This window comes from Adiantum capillus-veneris, chromosome 25, assembly GCF_014529385.1.
Source record: "Adiantum capillus-veneris isolate H3 chromosome 25, ASM1452938v2, whole genome shotgun sequence".
NCBI lineage: Eukaryota > Viridiplantae > Streptophyta > Polypodiopsida > Polypodiales > Pteridaceae > Adiantum > Adiantum capillus-veneris.
Window position 1 is genome coordinate 120,115,147 of NC_140955.1, and position 22,769 is coordinate 120,137,915.

General features: G+C 45.2%; 1 protein-coding gene across 1 annotated transcript in view; it reads left to right on the top strand.

The window, feature by feature from the left end:
• Positions 1 to 213: 213 nt before the first annotated feature.
• LOC147425551 (vesicle transport v-SNARE 13-like) overlaps positions 214 to 22,769 on the top strand; it is a 43,649-nt gene continuing 21,093 nt past the window's right edge. The window contains exons 1-4 of the mRNA XM_086499482.1: positions 214 to 377; positions 9,658 to 9,716; positions 9,818 to 10,000; positions 10,285 to 10,455. Of these exons, the coding sequence (XP_086355608.1) occupies positions 284 to 377; positions 9,658 to 9,716; positions 9,818 to 10,000; positions 10,285 to 10,455 (507 nt within the window). The 5' untranslated portion in view covers positions 214 to 283. The remainder of the gene's footprint in view (positions 378 to 9,657; positions 9,717 to 9,817; positions 10,001 to 10,284; positions 10,456 to 22,769) is intronic.

Below are 22,769 nucleotides of genomic sequence, written 5' to 3' on the forward strand. Positions count from 1 at the left end.
GAAGTTCTCTCCTCGTTTGTAGAAGGATCTCCTCCAATCAGAAATAGCTCCCTGCAGCTACCTTTTCATTAAACACATACAGGGTGCGACCTCCCTTGCTCCTTCCCCCCAATCCCCCCACTCTCCTCGGTGCGACTCAACTCTTAGTTGGCTGTTGTGCCTGGAGGGCCACACACATTCATTTGAGTAAAAACCAGGTATAAAAGCAACTGAATCTGCGATCTGCTCAAAAGAAAAGAAAAGAAGAGGAAGAAGAAGGCGAGAGAAGGAGACATAGAGCGAGATGAGTGCGATTTTTGAGAGCTATGAAAGACAATACTGCGAGCTCTCTGCTAACCTCACGGCGAAATGCCCTGCCATCGCCCTTCTTACTGGGGGTAAGTTAGCTGCATTTTTTTGTTTTCACAGTCGCCGGGCATCTTTTTTTGTTGGGCATTATCATGTCCTAGAAAAATCCTCGAGAAGATCTGCGTATCGTGATTGCAGAGACTAACCTAACTTAGGAATCGATGTGCTCCTCTTGTGTCAGATTGAATTTTAAGCTCGAGAGCCTTATTGCATTGATGGTTTTATGCCTTTGTAAATACGAGTCTCTCTAAATGCAGAGAGAGAGAGAGAGAGAGAGAGAGAGAGAGAGAGAGAGGAGAGAGAGAGAGAGAGAGAGAGAGCTTTATTAACATTTCTTAGAGACTGAAATCGGCCTCCGAGATGGATTGATGTACATGTACGTGTCCTTTGGCTATCTGGGAAAAAGGAACAAAGATACAAAATGAAAGCACTACTACACAACTGTCTGGAAAAACCAGCAAGACTACATGCATAGGTGTGGCTATAGAGAGATAAACTCTGAACTCCGGAGGCAAAACTGTATGCTCAAGCAGTACATACTATAATTATGGTGTGCATAACTGCCTAGTGCAATTTTTAGGTCTCCGTTCCTCATTCCCATTCCAGCTTCCTGTTCCGAGTCCCCGTTCAGCGTTTGAGACGTATCCGTAACAAAAAATGGCATTGCATACCCGTTGCCGCTCCCCACGCCCCGTTCCGATTTCCTGTTTCGGGTAAAATGTAGATGTAGGTTTGTACATGTCATAAGACATGGATCCAAACTAAGCTCGAATCAGCTTGTATGCAGGGAATGAGACAAGTGAAGAAAAATGAGTACAAGTGCGCCTGGCCACGAGGTAGCCGTTACGAGTCAAAATTGGGGTGGTGGAGAATACCTTGTGATTCTATGAGGAACGTAGTGGTACAAGCCCCGTGCCTCATAAAAACTATAAGATGCACCTCTGTTGGCAAGGAAGAGCCAAGGGAAGTTTCGCACTGGCTGTGTAAAGTGTGAACTTTTTCTGTCCATATACTACTGAGATTATCAAGGTAGGACACAAAGTGTGTGAAGACCCACTGCCATTATAGAGCACATACTCCAGGTTAAACCATATGAACATGACGGCAACCCAGAGACAATGCCGAATATTCTCATACTTGATGTGGAGGGCAAGCTGGATCATGGCTTGCATATTCTCTTACGATAGTAGAGGAGAGTCTCGATTATAAGTCCACATAGCGATAGTTCTGGTTGGCCATCAGTTTGTCTCATGTTTTCAAGTTTAGATTTTGTTCTTTTTTATGGGGTGAGCACTAAATTGTTAATGGAGCTAAGTGTACTCTCTAAAAGTTGTCAACGTGCAGCGGAAGGTGTGGTGACATGAACATGAGAGAGAGAGAGAGAGAGAGAGAGAGAGAGAGAGAGAGAGAGAGAGAGGGATGGTGTGAAACCCTTAGCGTTGCCTACCAAGCCCTCAATGCAACGTGCCCCAACCTTTTTCATTGCCTTTGCTGCTTGAAAGTTGACAACCACCTCAATTGCTCGCCTAGGGAACAACACCGTAGTAGCATTTCTTGCTCTGCACTTCCCTCTACTGTGCGCCAATCTGCAGGGGCCGCCAGACGGCGCTCTTGTTCACCTTCTCTCGAACTACAAGTTTTGCCTTTATCTTTCATCTCCAGCTCATACAACTTGAAGGTATTCCTTTCTCGACAGTTTCACGGCCCAATGTCGTAGGGGTATTGTGTCAGGAGTGTCTAAAATCCTAGGAGGGTTAGTACCGACAATCTTAATTTTTGTGAGCCTGCTTGCAAGACCTACATGTTTGGAAGAGTCCATTAGATTAGGTTTTCTAGTTTTGGAACCCTCTTGCATAACTACTTTGTATACGCGTTTTGATAGATGTTATTACACTAGAGTGGGCATCTGACACGGTTTGCATGTAGTTCTAGGCTTGAGGAATGTGTCAGTAACTATTGTAAGTGAAGTGAGATCCTGAAATGGACTACATTGAAATCTAAGAGGCATGATGGAGCATAAATTTTTGTGATATTTGGTGTATGCAAAATGATTTTGTGCACTAAAATTGGGTTTGGCATTGCTTGAAGACTGATTAATGCTTGATTTGATTTCAAAATCCTTGCATAGCACTAGCCATTGAGCTTGTTCAAAGGGCCATAAAACAACACTTTTGGTTATGATTGACTTCTTTTTGAAGGGATGATTGGTAGAGCTCTTGCGTCAAATGGTTCTCGGAGCAGTAAGTTGTGGCCATTCGACCGCGTGTGTTAGGTGCAGCAGAAGGGTTTAAGGATTTTAACTCAGATTTAGTACTTTGCACAAACACAAGGTTACTTTACTTCACTTGAAAGAATTGAACTGAACACAATGAAAGAGAGGCACAGAGAGTGAAAAGAGAGACGACATTGCATGCCGGGTCCCAACCACCCTCAAGGGCCCCCTTTCTCTGTTGCTAGAGCAAGTACGTGCTTTAATTACTTGCACAATGCTGATACAATGGCTAATTGCTGAATACTTCATGCTAATGCTTCATGCAAAAATGCTAGGTTGAATCTGATGCTGATGTTGAGGATCTGTAAACTCTAGGGCTGATCTGATGCTATAGGCTGAAAATGCGGATCTGGTGCAAAATTGTTGGGGTTGAATCTGATGGAAAACGTTGGGGCTGATTCTGATGGAAAACACTGGGACTGAATCTGGTGTTGAACATTGAAAGCGTTGGTGCTGAGGGTACTGATGATGATGAAGGCGCTGGCAATGGAAACATTGGTGGGTATTTGTACTGCGGGTACTTGTCCTGCTGTCTTTAAACCGAAGGCCAAGTGACTCTTTTATAGGTCTTTTAGCCATTTTCCCTCCCTCTATAAATGTCATGTCAAAGTTACTTATTAATAAATGACTTAAGTTATTGTTCATATGCCTATATGCCTAAGTGACTGTATTGTGCTAGCGAGGGTATGCAACTGTGTTGAATATTGAAAGCGCTAGTATAGAGGGTACCGATGATGATGAAGGTGTTGGAAATGGAAACATTGGTGGGTACTTGTACTGCGGGTACTTGTCCTGTTATCTTCAAATTGAAGGCCAAGTGACTCTTTTATAGGTCTTTTAGCCATTTTCCCTCCTCCCTATATACATGTCATGTCAAAGTCACTTATTATTAATAAATGACTTAAGTGACTGTTCATATGTCTATATGCTTAAGTGACTATACTGTGCAAGTGAGGCTATGCAACTATGACCTGCCTGATCATGCACGTCCTTCTAGAGGCTCACAAAATGCTAGGCTAGATCCTAAGCTAACTAAGACCGATGTTAAGCTGTAGCAATAGCTTGTCCATGCGGCTCCATTGCAATGCGCATGTGACAGCTTGAAACTCGTACGTGCGCTTTGCACATTTTCTCGATCTTGGCACATTTTTCCGACTTGTCATTCAAAAAGTCAGAATAAAAGAATCACAAAGGCCAGCGTTTTTCATTATTCTCCCTAGTGCAAGTTGTAGATCAACCAACGCTTTCTGCCTCGTGCAAAACTCCAATGTTTTTGCTCCACATGACAGGAATCAACCCAACAACCCACTCTCATCACCTTCATGCAAAGTATCGATCCCAGCTTCAGGTGATGACCATGCACTAAGTACTGAAGTCCTTCGATTCTTGGGGTTCTTGGTATTGCTTGCAATCTGCGTCTAAGAAGTTTTTCATCTTACCTAAGCTCAACTCCTTCCGGCGGGTGCACCCCTTGGCGGCCTTGCGCTCACACTGAGGTTGCTTTTTCCCATCTCACGTCGATTGGCCTGTCGCAATGTGCAAGGTCTACTCTTAATGAGTGGAAAAGAGAGGCTAGACAGGCCCTTCGTTTCCGTGCTACCTACCACTCTTCAAAAACATAGATTAGAGAGATCAACATGCACAAGTGGTCTTGGGTTACGTGCAATCTCATACAAGCATTTTTTTTTTTTTTGGTGTGGTTTATGGCTTAATTTCCCTTAAGACATAGTGGTGATGAAGATGGGAGGGCGCCTGATGCGCGATGGACTAAGGGTGTTAGTCTTTTCTTGAGTGATGATATCGAATGATGCCAAGAGCTCTGATACCAATGTAATGTGCAGCGGAAGTAATTGATGGTGAATGCTTAGGATGAGTGCTCAATGCGTACTCAAGCGTCGTTTTATTTAATGAGAGTTCCTTTTACTTCATGAGAGATATGCAAAGACTAGAGATAAAAGAAGATAAAAGAGAGAATTATATTGTGAGTGAAGGTTCAGAGAGAGAGAGAGAGAGAGAGAGAGAGAGAGACACCAGATGGGGTTCAAACCCCCCTCCAAGGGCCCCTCTTTCTATCATTACAAGGGTATTTGCTTTAGATTGCACAAACGATGATACAATGGTCCTAGATGCGGAGATTCTGATGGGATCTTGCTTTAGGTGCTTGGATTTGCGAGGCGAAGGGCCGAAAATGCAAAACAATAGGGATGTTGAATGGAATCTATTGTTGCCGATGTCGGCGATGGGTTGAAAACTGAAAAACGTTGGCTGATCTGAGGGCTAGCTTTGACAAGCAGAGGGGTGATACTTGTATTTCCAGAACCAATTCTTGTTTGATCATTGAACTTCCGTATCTAAGGTTTAGAGGTGGAGCTTATGGTGTCAGATCCTTAGCCAACAATGACAACAGTTTGAGGAGGTTTTGTTGGAGTGTGGACTTCTTTTATCTCCATGTTCTATCCTTCCCCGGCGGTAGTGTGGCCCTACGGATTTCGTCATTCCTTTGCCCTTTTGTGAGCTTGTTAGTACCAGTTGTGGTACAGGTTTACAATCTCTTGTGAGAAGTTGTGGAATAGGTTTGCAACCTTCTATGGGTAGTTTTCTTGATGTTCGACAGTAGATTTGTCAAGATCCTTTGGATGACAGGTTTGCACGTAGTGTCGATAGTTATTGAGGACATCTCGTTCCTACTCCTGCAGTCAACAACATTTGGATGCTTTCTTCCATACATCCCTTTGGAGAGCTCCAATCTTGGGGGCAGTCCTTCAGGTGAAAATCTAGCCACGACTAGCAAGTATAGCACATTCTTTCATTGCGTTTTTTTGCCCAGCTTCCTAGCACGTTATAGATCAGCCCCAACGTTCTTCATGAACTTATTGCAATTCCTCAAGCCAGTTACTTTACTCTTCCTTTGAGTATTGGTGTCATGTTGTGTATTGGATATTGATGGCTCAGTTCAGTTGTCACTTGCACAGCTAACCCTATATGCATGTGGAGTCTGAACAAGCTAGCTCCTATTTCTAGGGTTTAGGATAGCCTAGGAAGTGTTATGGCACCCTTGTGAGCTTGTACGCAGGACTTGCATGCCCAATCATTTTAGAGTAGTTGCATACCCTCTGATTGCACATGAGCACAACTAGTGTCTGCTAGGTGTAGGCACTAGGGAGTGTTCTCATACAGTTGCATCAATACCCAACCTAGGTATTTGCCTACATGTGAAGCACCTCTTATAAGTGAGTTTGTTTACTCATTAATACGTACACTTATATAAATCGTGGGATTTTTATTGGCATTGCCAGACCCAGCTTTAATCAGATATATAAGTGGCCGTACGGGTCACTTCTCAAGCATAAACTCTAACACATGCACTGGAACATGCACCTAGGTCCTAATCTGCTGCATATCGAATGAACAAGAGTCAATTGAAGCCAGAACTGGAACTTCCATTCTTAGATGAAGAAGGAAAATCAAAGAACATCCTCTGCTTCCGGATGGAAAGTGATCCCTCTCTGTCATAATCAACAATCGGGTACAAAAGTGCAACTGAATCATCTACTTGCTACCGATCGGTTAGGTAGCTCCATCAGCAATTCCAAGAAAGGTGTGCATTTGCAAGAGGCACAACAAATTTGCCAATAATCCATCTCCTTGAATAAAACACAGCCATAGAAACGTGCTCCAAAAGTGTAGAAGAAGATCCTAGTGCTATCCAAACACTTCTCTCCGAAGAAGAAGTTGGAAATGAATAGCTTCCCCTCTGGATCCAACAACCGCATACTTGCTCCCCTTGCGGACGCCGGAAAGGCATGGCAACATGACTCCATCTGGGAAAATCAAAGCAATCCAGCATTGCAACAATTGGGAACTCACCAAGCAAGCACGAGGAGGACGAGTCTAGATCTCTTGGCAAAGGAAGACGTGCCTTGAGGATCCTTGGATCTAGATTGTTGTATTGGGTGCATGGAAAACTACCTGCAGCATGGGTGGAAGAAGGTAAAACCTCTAGGCTCTGGGGTATGTGATCTGGGTTGTCCAAAAACGCAGATCTAGGTTGCCCCCCGCATGCCACCAATCAGCCTTCTACGACTGCCAACTGGGGCTGAATTGCAAGTGTGCTGCCCTCTTGCTGGCAATGGAAAACGCTAGAGTTGAGGCAAAACGCTTGGCAAGATGCCCTCCTCACCGCTCGTCTGCAACCCTAGGGCTGCCCACCAGGGGCACCCTGCTCCCAATAGCACTGTGCACAACTACCTACTACTGTGCCCCTGCCCACACCTATATAGTCCCAGATATCTAGGTTGGCCAGACACCCAACACCCACGACTTGGGAAAATAGGGGGAAAAATAGATAGAGGCACCAGAGGACAGGGCAAGAAAGGCAAGCACCATAGCATTTCTACATCTGCCTTACAACTCACTTATAATTTTTTTTGCAGACAATGCTTCTAGATTTGGTGGACTTGTACCAGGCTCTTGTCGACTCTTTATGGGTCCTTCCCGTGTTCAAATATATGCACCTATTGATGTTTTTCCCGAGTCGGTACAAATTTTAGTGGGGAAGATGGTCTTCCATTTGAGGATGATAATGACAGGACGACCTGGACAGTGCCTATGGTGCCACGAGATGGGCATCTGGCTAGGGATTGCCCTACGTTGGCACGTCAGTGTCGTCCACAACAGGCACAAGCTCCCTTGAGACGCGCTTCTAGTAGACGAGGGGATCAAATTCGACCTCATGGACAGGAATAGGCAAAGAGGGAGTGGCAACAGGTTGGGGGACATAACTCTTTTCGGCACTGTTACGACTCCGTTAGGGCAGATCCATCTCCACGGGATCCTTCTCCACTGTCTTCGCTAGCTCCTTCGCAGGTCTCCGAACATAGCTCCTTCTCAACCACAAGCTTGACAATTAGCTGTTGATCCCTCCATTGGGATACACCTTCCAGCGCCACGATCCCATCGTGTTCCTTGGCCTATCAGACTGCGTGTGGAGCAGTACCGGATACTGACATGGAGCGTTCTTCTGTATTAGTTGCCTTTACCCCCTCCTGGTGCACCTTCAACTACTGCTTCGCGGGCAAGGGTTACGTCACTGTTTCTTGGACATTGCCCTCCTTCTTGGGGGTAGACAAGGCGAAGGCTAGTGGTGATGGACATGGGCCCTTTCAGATTCTATTGTAACCCCTTCACATACTTTAGGGGAGCACTCTGCAGCTTTGGGGGGGCAAGTTAGCCCCCTTCTTGTCTTTTTACCTTCCTTTTACAGGGTAAGAAGTTTGGACAGAGGAGATAGTTTTACAGTTTGTACATCATCACACATCACAGAGGCTGACTGAGTGGTTCAATGGCCCAACGGATGATCATTTTGTCAAAGTCGACGATGCGGAAGCATAGAGACCAAGGAGAGTGAGCACGAGATCACAGAGGTTGACTGAGTGGTTCAATGGGCCGTTGGATGATCATTTTGTCAACGTCGACGATGCGGAAGCGTAGGGACCAAAAGGAGAGAGAGAGAGAGAGAGAGAGAGAGAGTCTTCTGAAGCGATCAACCTTGGCAAAGAATAACTGAGTGTGTGATACAATGGAGGCAAGGGGTTGCATATATAGCAACCTTAGTAAATTGCCCCACCTAGACTTTGACAAATAAGCAAAATAAATACCTAAAATCCAAAATAAATAATGGGCTCACATTGGGCAGTTCGCTTGAGATGCCAAAACACCCTCTCTACAGCTCATAGTAGACATAAATATTGAGACCAAGTTGATAAAGAAGCTTCCATGGACACCCCAACAACACTGGTCATGCTGGATACACCTCGGGTTTGCTACCCTCAACTTTGTACCTAAGAAGAATGTCATCTTGAGCATCGGTTGCCTTTTTAGAAAATTGAAATGTAGACCACACTACATCCAAGAATCCCCATTCGTGAACCGTAAACACATCACGACCAAAAATAATACTCCAAGATAATGAATAGTGGAACACATCCTGTCCATGATCCGACCAACAATGGATTGGTGCACTCATCCATAGTGTTTTAGATATGTATGATTGGTTCCCTGCCAGATGCATGTGTCTTGGAACTCCGATGCACGGGTTCAACCACCGGTAACTTGAGCTTCAACACAAGGGTCCAAATTAATTATATGGAGCACTTCTTGCCCCTCTCGGCCACTCAAAAGCCTCTCTGGCTGAAGCTAGTGGCGACAACTGGCCTCTGTCTAGAAATCTAGTGCCGTGGCCATTGTGGTTGCCACCACGTGTGTCATGCCGATCTCCTCAAACAAAGCGTCGAGTCACATTTATAACAATTGTTGTCGGACCTTGTGGATACCGAGGCAACTAACTGTATTGGTACTACCATCCTTGTCAAGCTCAAGCTTGCCTTTGCCTCTGTCCTCTAGCGAACTCATGCATTTGCTTTTGACTTCACAATCTCGAGCCAAACAAACTGATGCCTTCCTTGAGAGCTTTATCTGCGAATAGGCTGCTAATTGGGTGTTAATCGATGCACTATCCATAGCCAATCGTGGGTGTTGATCTGGTTCATCCTTGGTGCTTGAAACGCCTCGGGAACAACTTCATGCAATTGCCATTTGGGACTACCATAGCCATGTTTTGCGGTTCTCCGCCAATTTTTAACTGTGGAGTCTAGACTCTCTGACAGCATCTCAAGATGCATGCAAAAGCGTTGTAGGTTCCCAATTGACTTCTTAAAACGCTGTAAAGTAAGGCCATGTTGATGAAGCATATCAAGATGCAGGCAACAAGATGTCCTCCACAAATGTCGCCTCTCAAAATGCACACAGAAACTGCCTTTGAGGAGTTTCCACTGAGGACTACTGGCTATTGAAGCAATGGGCTGAATCTCTGACCAAGGGGGTGAATGCATCATAAAGTGAGGGATCACGAAACAGTCCCAAATCAAGAAAAACAGGCTTAAACACCTAAATGCATGTCCGTATTCTAGTTTTTGGTTTTAGTAGTTTGTACTTGCTCGCTGCTGTATCTGTATCTAATCTGTCAGCATTGGAAGCAGAGAGAAGAAAGCAAAATCTTGCGGAGCTGAAGACAGGATTAGATGAAGCTGAGTCGCTGGTATGAAATTTTTTTCAAGTTCATATCCCCATTGCAAGATGGGCATTATGAGAACAACTTGTTCTGAAAAAGGTGATTCATGAATGGGTTCTGGTTCCAAGATCAGGAGAATGGACCTGGAAGCACGCAGCTTACAACCCACACAGAAGGCTGTGCTGCTGGCAAAGTTAAGAGAGTACAAATCTGATTTGAACAATCTTAGGCGGGAGCTCAAGAAGCTGTCTTCTGATACACAAGTTGCCAGGGATGATCTTCTAGAAGGGGGACTGTTGGATCCACTGAAGGTGTGTTTTGTTTTTGCTGCTACACTGCATGCTCTTCAGAATGTTGTCGAGTGCAACTGAATCATTCTAGTACTGTCTTTACTTTTGTTTTATTTATGTCACCAAGTGGCTTACAATGTATTAAAAGTGTGTACTAAGTGCCTTGAAACTCAATCAATGGTTTTGACATTCTCTTTAGTCACTTCATGATGCTTGTGTGGTTGTCATTGCAATGGTGACCTCACATTATTGTGTAGGTTTTTACGTGGCTGATTGATTTTCTTGCTCTTTTAACTATTCTGCAGGCATCCTCTGAACAAAGAGACAGACTTCTGTTATCAACAGAGAGGATGAACCAGTCTGGTGAGAGAATCAAAGAGAGCAAACGAACCCTTTTAGAAACGGAGGAGCTTGGTGTTTCAATTTTACAAGACCTTCATCAGCAGCGGCAGACACTTCTTCATGCACAGGATACGGTACCTTGTTTTTTTGCTTCAGTAAAGCATTTGGATTCGGAAAAGAAAGATTTTGTTTGCATTTTTCAAACTGCTGTCTGCATTTACTGGTTGATACTCATGTAATTAAGATAATGTTCTTTATCCTGATTTATCACACAGAAAACATAAAGGGAGGTGTTCTTCGCATTTGAAAGAAATGTGATGAATGGACTTATGTGTATTCTCAATGCTTTCCCTTATATCTACTTGCCCTCTCACACTGGCATCACCTTGGCAGCCTCTCCTCTCCTAGCTCTTTTACGCTTCACCGTTTGCGTGCACCTCCTTTGTTCTACCACCCAGGCCCCCCTCTACTTTGAGAGAGAGATATGATATGATATGATATGATATATTAACGTCTTCAAAAGGCCAAAATGACCTATGAGACCAGCTCATACAAAGTGGTGAAACTAGTACAATGTCTGAATACAAAAGTACAAAGGTACTGAATGCAAAAAATAAAAATGAGAAGTGAGTAGTGACAGTGAAAATGAAGTGTAGAGTAAGTTCTCAATGACACTCCGGATGTCGTGCTAGGATGTCCCTGATCCTCTGCTGAAGTCTCCGTCGATGGAGTGTGCTCCTGTGTCTCGGTCGTGGTCGCCTCGATCTCCCAAGCTCAATCGCCCTGTCAATGAGGGTGCCTTTGGTATGCACGTGGGCACAACTCTGCGTTGGTGGCTGCTTTCCTGGCTTTCCCGATCCAAAGAAATCTGTGATCGGTCTCTGTGACTGTCGTGTCCCATGTTTCCTCAACAGACTATCCCTATGCCGCTGTAGCTCAAGTAGATATAAGCCAAGGCATCTCTGATCCTCATACTTCACGACTCTATCTAGGGGTCCAAAGCCCTCCGTGAATAAGCAATGGAAGCGCCCTTGTATCTCATAATACACAGTGCAGTGGCATATGTAATGTAACTCTGTCTGTGGCTCTGTACCGCATAATTTACATATCCTGCTCTCCGGTGGTATCCCTCTGAATCTGCCCGTCTCAATCTCCAAATGGTGCGAGGATGTGCGGATCTGACCTATAGCGCATCACAAACTATGAGACAGATGAGTGTCCATGTAGCTCGGACGAATCACAAACCCATCTCCGGAGAGTTGGAGAAGATGCTCCTTGTAGAAAGCCATCTTCGTGCCCAACACCTGCACTTGCTCTACCCATGTCCTCGTCGTGTCCAACTGTATAAGATCCTGACGAATAAGTCTAGTGATCTCCGTCCGTGTGACTGGTAGTGAAGGTGCATCTAGGGAATACTGAAAAGGAGGCAGTCTATCTAGGCTGAAACCATGCCTCTGAAACCAAGAGGTCATCTGCGCATACCAACATGATGTGTCTCCCTGCGTCGCTAACTGTCTAGAAGACTCCAGAGCCAATCTAGCGTATTTGCCTCCACGTGTATCCCATAGGCTGTGCAAAAAGGACACTGATTTGGTAATAGCCTCAATCTCTGTAGGAGGGGCTGCTAGCTCCGCTCGAATAATCGCATGTGGTACGGAGGACTTTGCTCTAATCATCCGAGAGATCATAGATACCAAGGGCCTCTCCATGTTCCTCCACCTGTCATGATCCACAGATGGTCCCCACACCTGTATCCCATAAAGCATAGCTGAAGTAACCAAAGTATCAAAAAGCCATAGCTTTGTTCGTGGTTCCTGAAACTGAACCTGCGAACACATCCTCTCTAGCCCTCCCATTGCTGCATATGCTCTAGACAGTCTAGTCTCTGCTGCCCTCAGAGCAAACCTCGGTCCTGAGAATACCACCCCAAGATATGTATATGCATCTGTGTATTCCACAGTGTCCTGACCATATACGAGTGTAGGTGCTGATCTCCTGACCCACTGCGGAGTACTGTTAAACACCATAACCTTAGTTTTACCAAGGTTCACAGACAATCTACTATCCTCCGCAAAGCTGTGTAATGCATCCAACTGTCTCTGCATGCCCTCTGGTGACTGTGATATCAACACAATATCATCAACATAAAGCAACAAAGGGATCCATGTCCCTGCTAGCTGAGCACCTTTGTCGCCTTCTTTGTCAATGTAGTCAGAAACCTCATCTACATACATACCAAATAGTGTAGGGGACAGAGGACACCCCTGCTTCACACCAATAGTGGAATGCACAATGTCAGAAATCCCCTCAGGAGTGCGTACGTGGCCAATCACTGAGCCGTATAAAGCCATGATCCCCCAAATGATCTCTGTGGGCACTCTCAACTCTTGTAACCTACGCATCAATCTGGCTCTCGGTACTGTGTCGAATGCTTTGCGGAAATCCACAAAGCAACAATACATCCGTCTCCCATGTGCCCTACCCTCCTCAATAATGGCTCTGAGTGTAAGAATATGGTCCAAGGTGGAGAAACCCCTCTTGAATCCAGCCTGTCCTGCTGCTCGTATGCCCTCATTTTCTGCCCATTTACTCAGTTGTTACTCCAGGATGGACGCATACAACCGTGCTAATGTGTGCCCTACCATAATAGCACGGTAATTCCCTGGTACCTTGGGATCCCTTGCTTTAAAGAGAGGTACAATAGTAGATAAACTCCAAGACCTGGGCAGTCCCTCACACATGACCCGGTTAAACAACCGCGCAAGAACCTCTGACAATAAATCTCTAGCATGTATCAAGTGCTCTGCCACCAAACCATCATGATCATATGCTCTCCTAGTCTTCATCCTGTCAATGGCCTTCTTCACCATCTCAATGGTAAAGAAGGTACTGGTGTCTGGGCATGGCTCTGGGGGGTCTGGTAGAGGCGGTTGCCTTGGTATTGTATATAATGATGCTGGATACTGACCCCAAATTTCGGGAGAAGTAATCACTGGAGGGGGGGAGTGCTCATGGAAGAAACGCCAGGCCTCCCCTGAATCTCGACTCAAAAAGAGCTGATACAAATCACGTTCCAACTGGGCTAAAAAAGCCCGCTTCTTGCGTCGTAGTAGACGCCGAAGAGCAATCCGAGACTGTTTATATGTGATCACCCCAAGTACAAGCTTGCGCTGAATCTGAGCTCTCATCTCTCTGCACTCATCATCATACCAACTATTTTGAGGTATGCTCCCAAAACGTCTTCTCCGATCTGGTCGAGTATGTGGGTATGCCTTTGTTGCTGCCCCATGCAAGACCTCAGTCAATAGAGTAGTAATCTCCGGCGCAGTATAAACTGGCTCGGCTGCCCACATCCGTCTGTAAATCTCCTCTATATACACCGAGTCGGTCTCTGGTGTAAAAGCATATCGTGTGTGTGCAATCCTTTGTGGTGTCAAAGAAGCACTGTACTGGAAGGAGACTGAAAAAGTCAAAAGAGCATGGTCCACTGCTATTCCAACAGGTCTAGATCCCACACTAAGATCCTGAATACTAGAAATGAAGCTCGGTGAAGTCATGACATAATCCACTGTACTAGCCCCATGTCTGTGCGGAAAGCATGTAAATCCCCCAGAAGAAGGAAAAATCTCTATTCCATTAAGTATGGCCAAACCATGCATAGCTGTCATCTCCATGAGATATCTCCCATACTCTGTATGCTCCCTATCTGTTGAGTGTCTGTCAAGCCCCATCTCCGAAATATCTCCCAAGAGAATGATATCTCCATCTCTAGAAAACTCCCATATGTCATCATCAAGTATAGAGAAAGGAGATTGTCCTCTGGGTGAGGCATAGACTGAAGTACTAGGGGGAAAGTAACATATAGCAATATATAAGAATCTGCCCGTCTCAGCTCTTAGTCTCACCCACATGTATCTCGCCTGATCATCTCTCCGAACTATCTGTAATAGCGGCTGCAATTCCTCCTTGAATAAGACAGTTACACCTCCTGAACCCCAGCTCCCGTGCTGGGATCTAGCATCTGGTCTACAAGCTGTTTCCCATAAATAACCAATCACACGTGGCATCAACTGTCCAGACATCAAATGCGTTTCTGAGTAAAAAACAATGTCTCTATCTCTAAAGCTATCCTCAAAAGCACTCACATCCAACCTATAAGATCCATTACAATTCCATGCCGCCATCCGGAGTGTGGTCCCATAGGTCTCGCACCGTCATGTTGTGCGCTTTTCCAAAACCACTACTTTCCCTCCTCTATAAAATGCAATTTTTCCTTTCTCCCTTGTTGCCGTAATCTTTGGCATCAACTCTTGCATATGTGTTATTTGCGCCAAAGTAAGGTCATCCCCCATAAATATCCATGTTTTCTTCAGTGTTGGTCTCTTCTTTAGGAATTCCTTCCTTGATTCCATAGTTGGGAATCGCAAAATAAGTGCTTTCTCTTTGACATTTCCCTTTCCATCAATTCCGTTCTTTCCTACTCTCCAAGCACCTGTATGCGTAGGTTCCGGGATGCCCATGTGTTGCAAGAGTTCCTTCACTTCATCCTCTACATTTCCAGTGTCTTTGATACCTGTAATACGCACATGCAGGGCTCTATGCTTCCTCTTCTGTTCCTCTTCAATGGTCATATTGATGATGGTAGAAGTCTGTACGGTTTCTGGCATCTGGGCCTTCCCTTTCTTTGCACCCGCAGTCCATTTTTCTTCTTCGTCAACCTTCTCTTGTGTTTTAAAAAGGCGCTCCGCCCATGAAGAGGCCGCTTTCGAATTTTGCTCTTCCCCTTTGCGCAAAGTTTTCACTTGCTCCTTAATTTCCTCAAGCTCCTTCAACATCGAAGGCTGATTTTCCTTCTCCATTTTGGGCATAATCTTGCAAGCTGCAAGCTCCCCTTTAAGCTCTTCAATCACTGCATCCTTTTCCTTTATGCACTTTTCCACATTTGTTTTCCAGGCATCAAAGCTTGCAATTGCCTCATCTAATTTTTTCTGCATAATACATTCCGTAACATTCACTTCTGCCCGCACTAAATTCTGCATCTCCCCTTTCAAGGATGCGTACATCTCATCATGTTTACCAAGCATCGCTTCATCCAATTCTTTCCTCATATCTGCATACATACATACATAGAGAGAGAGAGAGAGAGAGAGAGAGAGAGAGAGAGAGAGAGAGAGAGAGAGAGAGAGAGAGAGAGAGAGAGAGAGAGAGAGAGAGAGAAATGAAATGTTATATTAACGTCTTCAAAAGGCCAAAATGACCTATGAGACCAATCAGTTACAAAATAGTGAATCTAATACCATGTCTGGGTACAAAAGAACTAGAAAAGAACTAGAAGTGGAACAAAATACTACTACTACTACTACAATCTAAAACTACGTGGGTGTAGCAGCTGATACAATAGGTACTCGGTAAACTGGATGTAACAGTGTGTGAAACAAAGATGGAAGAAATGGTGAGGATCCATCCTCATCTGCACTCTGGATGTCGAGAGAGTATGGCTCGAATCTTCTGTTGTAGTCTCCGTCGATGCTGTGTAGCTCCTCTCCTCAGTCGCGGTCGTCTGTATCTCTGTAGCTCCAATGCTCGGTCGATGAGAGTGCCAGTAGTGGTCGAATGAGTGTGGGACGAGCTCTGCAGTGGTGGCTGCTCCTCTGGCTGTCCCATATCTAGTGAAAAGAAATCTGTAATGTGTCTCTGGGACTGCCTCTCTCTAGCTCTCCCCAGTAAAGTGTCTCTATACCTGTGTAACTCAAGTAGATATAGTCCAAGACATCTCTGATCGTCATAACTCATGACCCTAGATAGAGGACCAAAACCCTCTCTGAATAAGCAGTGGAAACGCCCCCGTATCTCATAGAACACTGCGCAATGACATATGTAGTGCAACTCTATCTCTGGCTCTCTCTGGCATAATCGGCATATCCTGCTGTCTGCTGGTATCCCTCTGAATCTACCAGTCTCAATCTCGAGCTGATGTGAGGATGTGCGTATCTGACCAATGGCACAACGCAAACCATGAGACATATGTGTGTCCATGTAGTTGGGTCGAATCACAAACCCATCTCCTGTGAGGTGGAGAAGATGCTCTCTATAGAAAGCCATCTTCGTGCTCAACTCCTGAGGCGGCTCTATCCATGTCCTCCTGGTGTCGAGCTGGATCAAGTCCTGACGAATGAGTCTAGTGATCTCCACCCGTGTAAGAGACAGCGAGGGTGCCTGAAGAGAATACTGGAAAGGGGGCAACCTGTCCATGGTGAAGCCATGCGTCTGAAACCATGAAGTCATCTGTGCATACCAGCATGAAGTGTCCCCCTGTAGAGCTAACTGTCTGGAAGACTCAAGGGCCAGTCTAGCATATTTGTCTCTAGTAGTATCCCATAGGCTGTGCACAAAGGACACTGATCTGGTAAGCGCCTCAATCTCCATGGGGGGGGCAGCTAGCTCTGCTCGAATGATCGCGTGAGGTACGGAGGCCTTGGCTCTAATCAATCGGGAGATCATAGATACCAAGGGCCTCTCCATACGTCTCCAACCATCCTGGCCTACAGAAGGTCCCCAAACCTGTACCCCATACATCATAGCTGAGGCTACTAAAGTATCAAAGAGCCATAACTTTGTCCGAGGTTCCTGGAACTGAACCTGCGAACACATCCTGTCCAAGCCTCCCAAGGCCGCATAAGCTCTGGTCAGTCTAGTCTCTGCTGCTCTCCCCAAAGAAAACCTCGGCCCAGTGAAGACTATCCCAAGGTAAGTGTATGCATCTGTATACTCCACAATCTCTTGACCATACGTGAAGGTCGGTGCCGATCTCCTGATCCACTGCGGTGTGGTGTTAAACACCATGACCTTGGTTTTACCAAGGTTTATAGACAATCCACTATCCTCTGCAAAACTGTGTAATGCATCCAACTGTCGCTGTATACCCTCTGGTGAGTCAGAGATCAAGACAATATCATCAGCATATAACAACAATGGGATCCACGTCCCTGCCAGAGAGAGAGAGAGAGAGAGAGAGAGAGAGAGAGAGAGAGAGAGAGAGAGAGAGAGAGAGAGAGAGAGAGATGATGATGATGTTGTATTTACGTCCTCGGGGGGCCAAAATGACCCATGGGACCACAAAAAAAATAAAATCTACAAGAGGCTCCCCTCATGTGTGTAGAGGGGGTAGTGGGCTAGTAGCTTTCTTGTGTGTTAGTGTTGTGTGATGATCCAATACTTTGGCAAAGTAGATGCCTAAAGCTACTGGGGAGGGGTATGTCCGAGAGAGAAGCTCCTCAAAGGTGACATCTCCTTGCAATAGCAATGGGAAATCAGCACGGATGTGTGCGTAAGCTGGGCACTCGATGGTGACATGGGCCTCGCTTTCCACTTTGTTTAAATTGCATTGTGTGCATGTCCTTCTATTTTCCTTAATATTTAGCCACCCTCCCGTTTCAATCTTGAGCATGTGTGATCGCGTCCGTATCAAAGTAATGGCCCGTCTTGGCCGGTGGGACATAGGTGTCTTGATATGCATCTGGGTGTCCCCAGTCTTGTAGGTCTCCCAATATCGTGTATTGATGTGTTTGCCGTAGTATTCAAATTTGGACCTGTGTACTGCTGTACTCCATCTAGTGTGTAGGGCTTCAAGTATGCTTCTCTCAAAATTCAGCCCATGCTCATGTTCAGTGCCTTCCTCTATGTGCATGTCCACACGGTCTCCCACATTCCATCTAGAGAACCATTTCCGTATGTCTTCTACGAGACTGGATGTGAGAAATTTACTCTTGTAATTCTTTTGCGGTTTACATCCGGCTTGCCATGCCATGTGGGGTAGACGGCTCTCCGGCATCATCTTAACTTTCATGAGGTATCTGTGTACCCTCTGTAAGCCTTGCATTTCCAAGGGTCTCTTTCCTGTCTCCAAAAGCATCACTGAGTATGGGGTGGTAGTTTTGATCCCCATGTGTCTACATAGGAATTTTTTCTGTATCTTTTCAATGTCATTCCAAGTGCTAGGGGATACTCCCCCCCCATACCTCTACACCGTAAAGTATTGTTTGGACCACGCATACATCAAATGCTAGAGACTTGATTTCCCATCGCCTTGTGACACTTTGCTTGCACATGTTCTCAAATTCATAGTATTTCGCTTGTCCTGCATCAATTCTGTTTTGCACGCAACTTCCCCATGCATGGTTTGAAGGTACATAGATGCCCAAGTACTTGAACCTCTCAACCGCTTGGAGTGCTTGCCCGTCATACGTGATGATGGGCTGATTCTCATTTCTACATGTGTGGACTGACATAACCTTTGTTTTGGCTACATTGACTGACAAGCCCGTTGCAGTGCAAAATGCATATACTGCATCCAAAAGTTTTTGTAGAAGGAGTGCCTTGTAGGCAAAGAGAACCACATCGTCGGCATATATGAGGAGCAGAAGCGTGAAAGTACCAATGCTAGGGTGATCTCCCCCCTCCCCATAGCCTTGTTAATGAAATCATCAAGCTCATCTATGCATAGTCCAAAAAGCGTAGGTGACAAAGGGCATCCTTGTTTAACTCCCATAGTGCTCCTGAACTCTTGTGAAAAACCTGTGTTTGTCTTGAGTTTACATCTGACCTCTTGGTAGAGACGTCCCACTGCTGCCCCGAGATGCATAGGAACTCCCAGAGTTTCCATACGTGACCATAGCCCTTGACGGGGTATTGTGTCAAACGCTTTCGTGAAGTCCACAAAACAACAATACAGGGTTTTGCCTTTTAGCCTGGTTTCATCCATCAAGACCCGGAGTGTGATAAGGTGGTCTATCGTGCTGTGGCGGGCTCTAAATCTTGCTTGTCCAATGGCACGTTTCCCGTTATTTTCAGCCCATGTGCTAAGATCTTTCTCAATAATGCTTCCAAATAGTTTTGCCATACATGAGCTCACCATGATGGTGTGATAATTAGTAAGCAAATTGCGGTCACCTCCTTTAAAGAGCGCTTTCACCCAGTTTTCTTGCAAATCTTGGGGTAAGTATTGGTTGATTGCTTGATTCATCATATGGTGTATCCATTTCTTAGCCTCAATACCTGACCATTTCAGCATTTCAGAGGTAAGATGTAATGTGTCAGCTGCTTTCCCATTCGCCAGGCTTTTGAGGCCTTTAATGACTGCCTGGAAGGTGATGGGCTTTGGATGTTCGGCATGAGCCCCCGTGTATATTGCCTCTTGAGTCCCCGACGGGGCATACAAAGTTTGTACATAAGCATACATTTCATTTAGGCTGAAATCTCCCATCACATCCCCTTTCTTCCCCTTCATGTTACGCCAAGCCTTCTTTGGCTCTTTCTTGAACCTGCTGAGGTCTTGTTGTTCTTTTGAGAGTTCATACATGTGTCTCTTTTTCCTCTTGAGTGTATTGTATTCTCTAGAAGCCCATTCCCATTCAGTTGAGTGTTGTGCTAAGCCTCTCATCTTGCGTTTGGCCTCCTTGCATTCTGCATCAAACCAAGGATTATGAGGTAAACCCTTCCCGGTCTGTTTACCATTTTGATACTTGCCCATAGTAATTTTTGCCTCTTCCTCCATTGCATGTCGGAAGATCTTCCACGTCTCTTCAATGTCACAAGGCATGTTCCGGTTAAACAGTAAGCTATCTAAGAGACTAGCATAGTCCTCTTTCTTCGTGAGTTGCATTTTGTATGACCAATTTGGTGTATTCATTGTGTTGACAATAGGCATACTGGGCATGTGTAGGCATATATGAATTGGGGTATGGTCGGAGGTTGGTAGCCTGCTACCCACTTCAAAACTATGGACCAATTTCAATGAATCGTATCTCACCAAGGCATAATCATTTGTACTCCTCCCATGATTTGCCGTGTAGCAAGTGTATGATCCAGAGTGTACGAACTTATCCGCACCATTCATGGCTACAAGTTGCATTGAGTTCATCATACTTATCATGGCTGACCCCTGTGCATTCATGATGTTATCACTTGAACATCTATCGCACATAGAACCAAGTATAAGTTCCCCATTCTTATCCGCAGGATGCATTGAATGGTCTGTCAATTGTACCTGTGTGTTTCCAATCCGGGCATTCAAATCCCCAAGAAGGACAACTGCTCCCTCTTGTGCATATATTGCAATGTCTGTACATAGGTCGGCAAAGGGGTCATTTTTGGATAGCTGGTTTGTGTAACCACTGGTCCAACATGCGCTTGTCGCGGCGACCATCATAGGGCTCAGGCAGTTTAACATCTAGTTTCTTCTTTGAGCAACATTAAAATTTTTGTGTAGTAGTTGAAGTCATGTGTAGTCCGAGAAGCAGTTGGATGATGTTGTGAAGAGGTTTGCGTCTGCATCTACTCCAGGTGAGTGTTGATTGAGGCGAGGCTTGTGGAAAGGCCGGCCATTTACTCCTTGAGAAGAGCACATTAGGAAGAAATGGGGTCTAGGAGACCCTCTTTATTTGGCAGTTTAAGGAAGTCAAACCTTTAGTACTGAGAAAGTAATCAAAGGACAACTTTTGAATCCAAACAGGCAAAACGGCTAATTTATTTGAATTTAAAGTTTCCCCCCAAAATGGAATTTAAAATGTAGCGGGTAAAACCATATCATGTAGCATATCTATGGAAAGAGCTCGACGTGTAGATTGCAGATCTATGATCTCTGCTCAAATCGGAGATCATATGTGGTAGTTACGGAAGGCCGAAAATCATAAAATTGTCCACCTCCTTTTTGGGGGGGAAAGTGCATTCTTTGATCACTCTTACACATGCCTTACACACCCACCATTCTTGCACACATGGCGAACACCTATTTGTCAAAATGTTAATCACCTCCATAAGCTCATGGCAAATAAAGAGGCCCTCCTACACCCCATCCTCTTCCTAATGAAGGGTCTTCTGATTGTCCTTCTTCGTCCTGAGAGGTCGGCATGGTTACTCCCCAAAGAGATTGAGCAGATTCTGTGTCTGGATGGGTATTTCGGGAGCAAGAACTGCCTCTGGAAGGAGTGTTGGCTCAGGAGTTGGAGAATTGGGAATTATGATGACCTCTAGCTCGGGTAGAAGAAAATCTGGAATAATTATTACTTCAGGTGTAGGAGGATTTTCTGGGAGAACACCTTAGGGAATCTCGTCTATGTAGCAAAGAAAAGGGATGGGTACATTGAAGACTTTGTTAGCCATGATGGCGAAGTGTCTCGCGCACTGAAAGTGCACACAAAGGCAGCGCTGGGAGGAGCAATGGGCTGAGGATGCAATCGCTCGTTGGCTGGCATCTTTTTTTTATAAAAAAAACGTAAGTTTAATTGCTTGAAAAGGTGCTTTTAAGAGGGGTTTTCACATTGGGAGTAAGCTAAGGGCTGGCGGGTCACTTTAAGTCATTAAAATCGAAGGTTACGCTGGCTGGCTGAGCTCGTAAACTTGCGAAAGGTTGTAACGAAGGGACGCGCACATGAAATGTCAACAAAGTAGCTATTTTAGCCCAGCTATGTCACGATTGTGACTATGTTACGTATTACATCTAGTCCTAGTTGCAGATACGAGAAGTGACATGCCAAGGAGGACCCCTACGCTTGGATGGTCACGACTCTTTGCTCTAGAGACATGCCTCTTCACCAAAAGCCACACTCCTTCGACGACTGGTCACACCCCTTCAACCAATGGTTGCAACTCCTTTTCCAAAGGATGTGTCTTTATGTCGATAGTCATGTCTCTTCACCATGAGACGTGTCTTTTCATTTGTGACTCTTCGTCTCCTATATAAGGAGCCTATTGTACTCAATTTTCAAGCATTTATTCAATCAATCAAACATTGATGTTCTCGTCTCTTGAGAGTCTCAGTTTGATATTAAGTATGAAGTTTTAATCTTAAGTATAGGATTAGCACTATCAATCCTTAGAAGTGGTATCAGAGCAAATTTTTTTTTTCAGACCGGAAGGTTGTGAGCCTCCCACCCTCGCCTCTACACTTTAACCCCTTCTTGGAGTTCTACGGAAGCCGTAGTTCGGTGCAGATAGGCTGTGCGATGAGGTAATCCTAACTTATACTATCTGTTACAAATAAATAATATAGATATCAGGAGACATGGTGTACCTCTAGAGTATGCTGGAGTCCGGTTCGTGAACATCTTCATCGGCTTGTGTCCTTTCGTAACCGATTCGCATCCTTTCTAGTGGAAAGCCACTGCGATCAGACACTTTCCCTACGCTGGTTTGAGGCTTAATTTTAAGTTTTGTCCGCCGGACCTAATTAAGTGCACGGCCAAAGTGGGTGACTTGGCATAATTTTAATCCAAAGGACACATAAAAAAATATGGCAGCCAGCGAATTCTCCTTACGTAAGTTGCAGATTACGTTGGAAGAGAAGCACACAGCCCCAGAGTTGCTTCGCACACTCGCCCTCGCGGTGATTAACCCATGCCAGCTTCACACTTTCCATGGACGACGAAGCCTATGATGTTCAAGTCCCGTA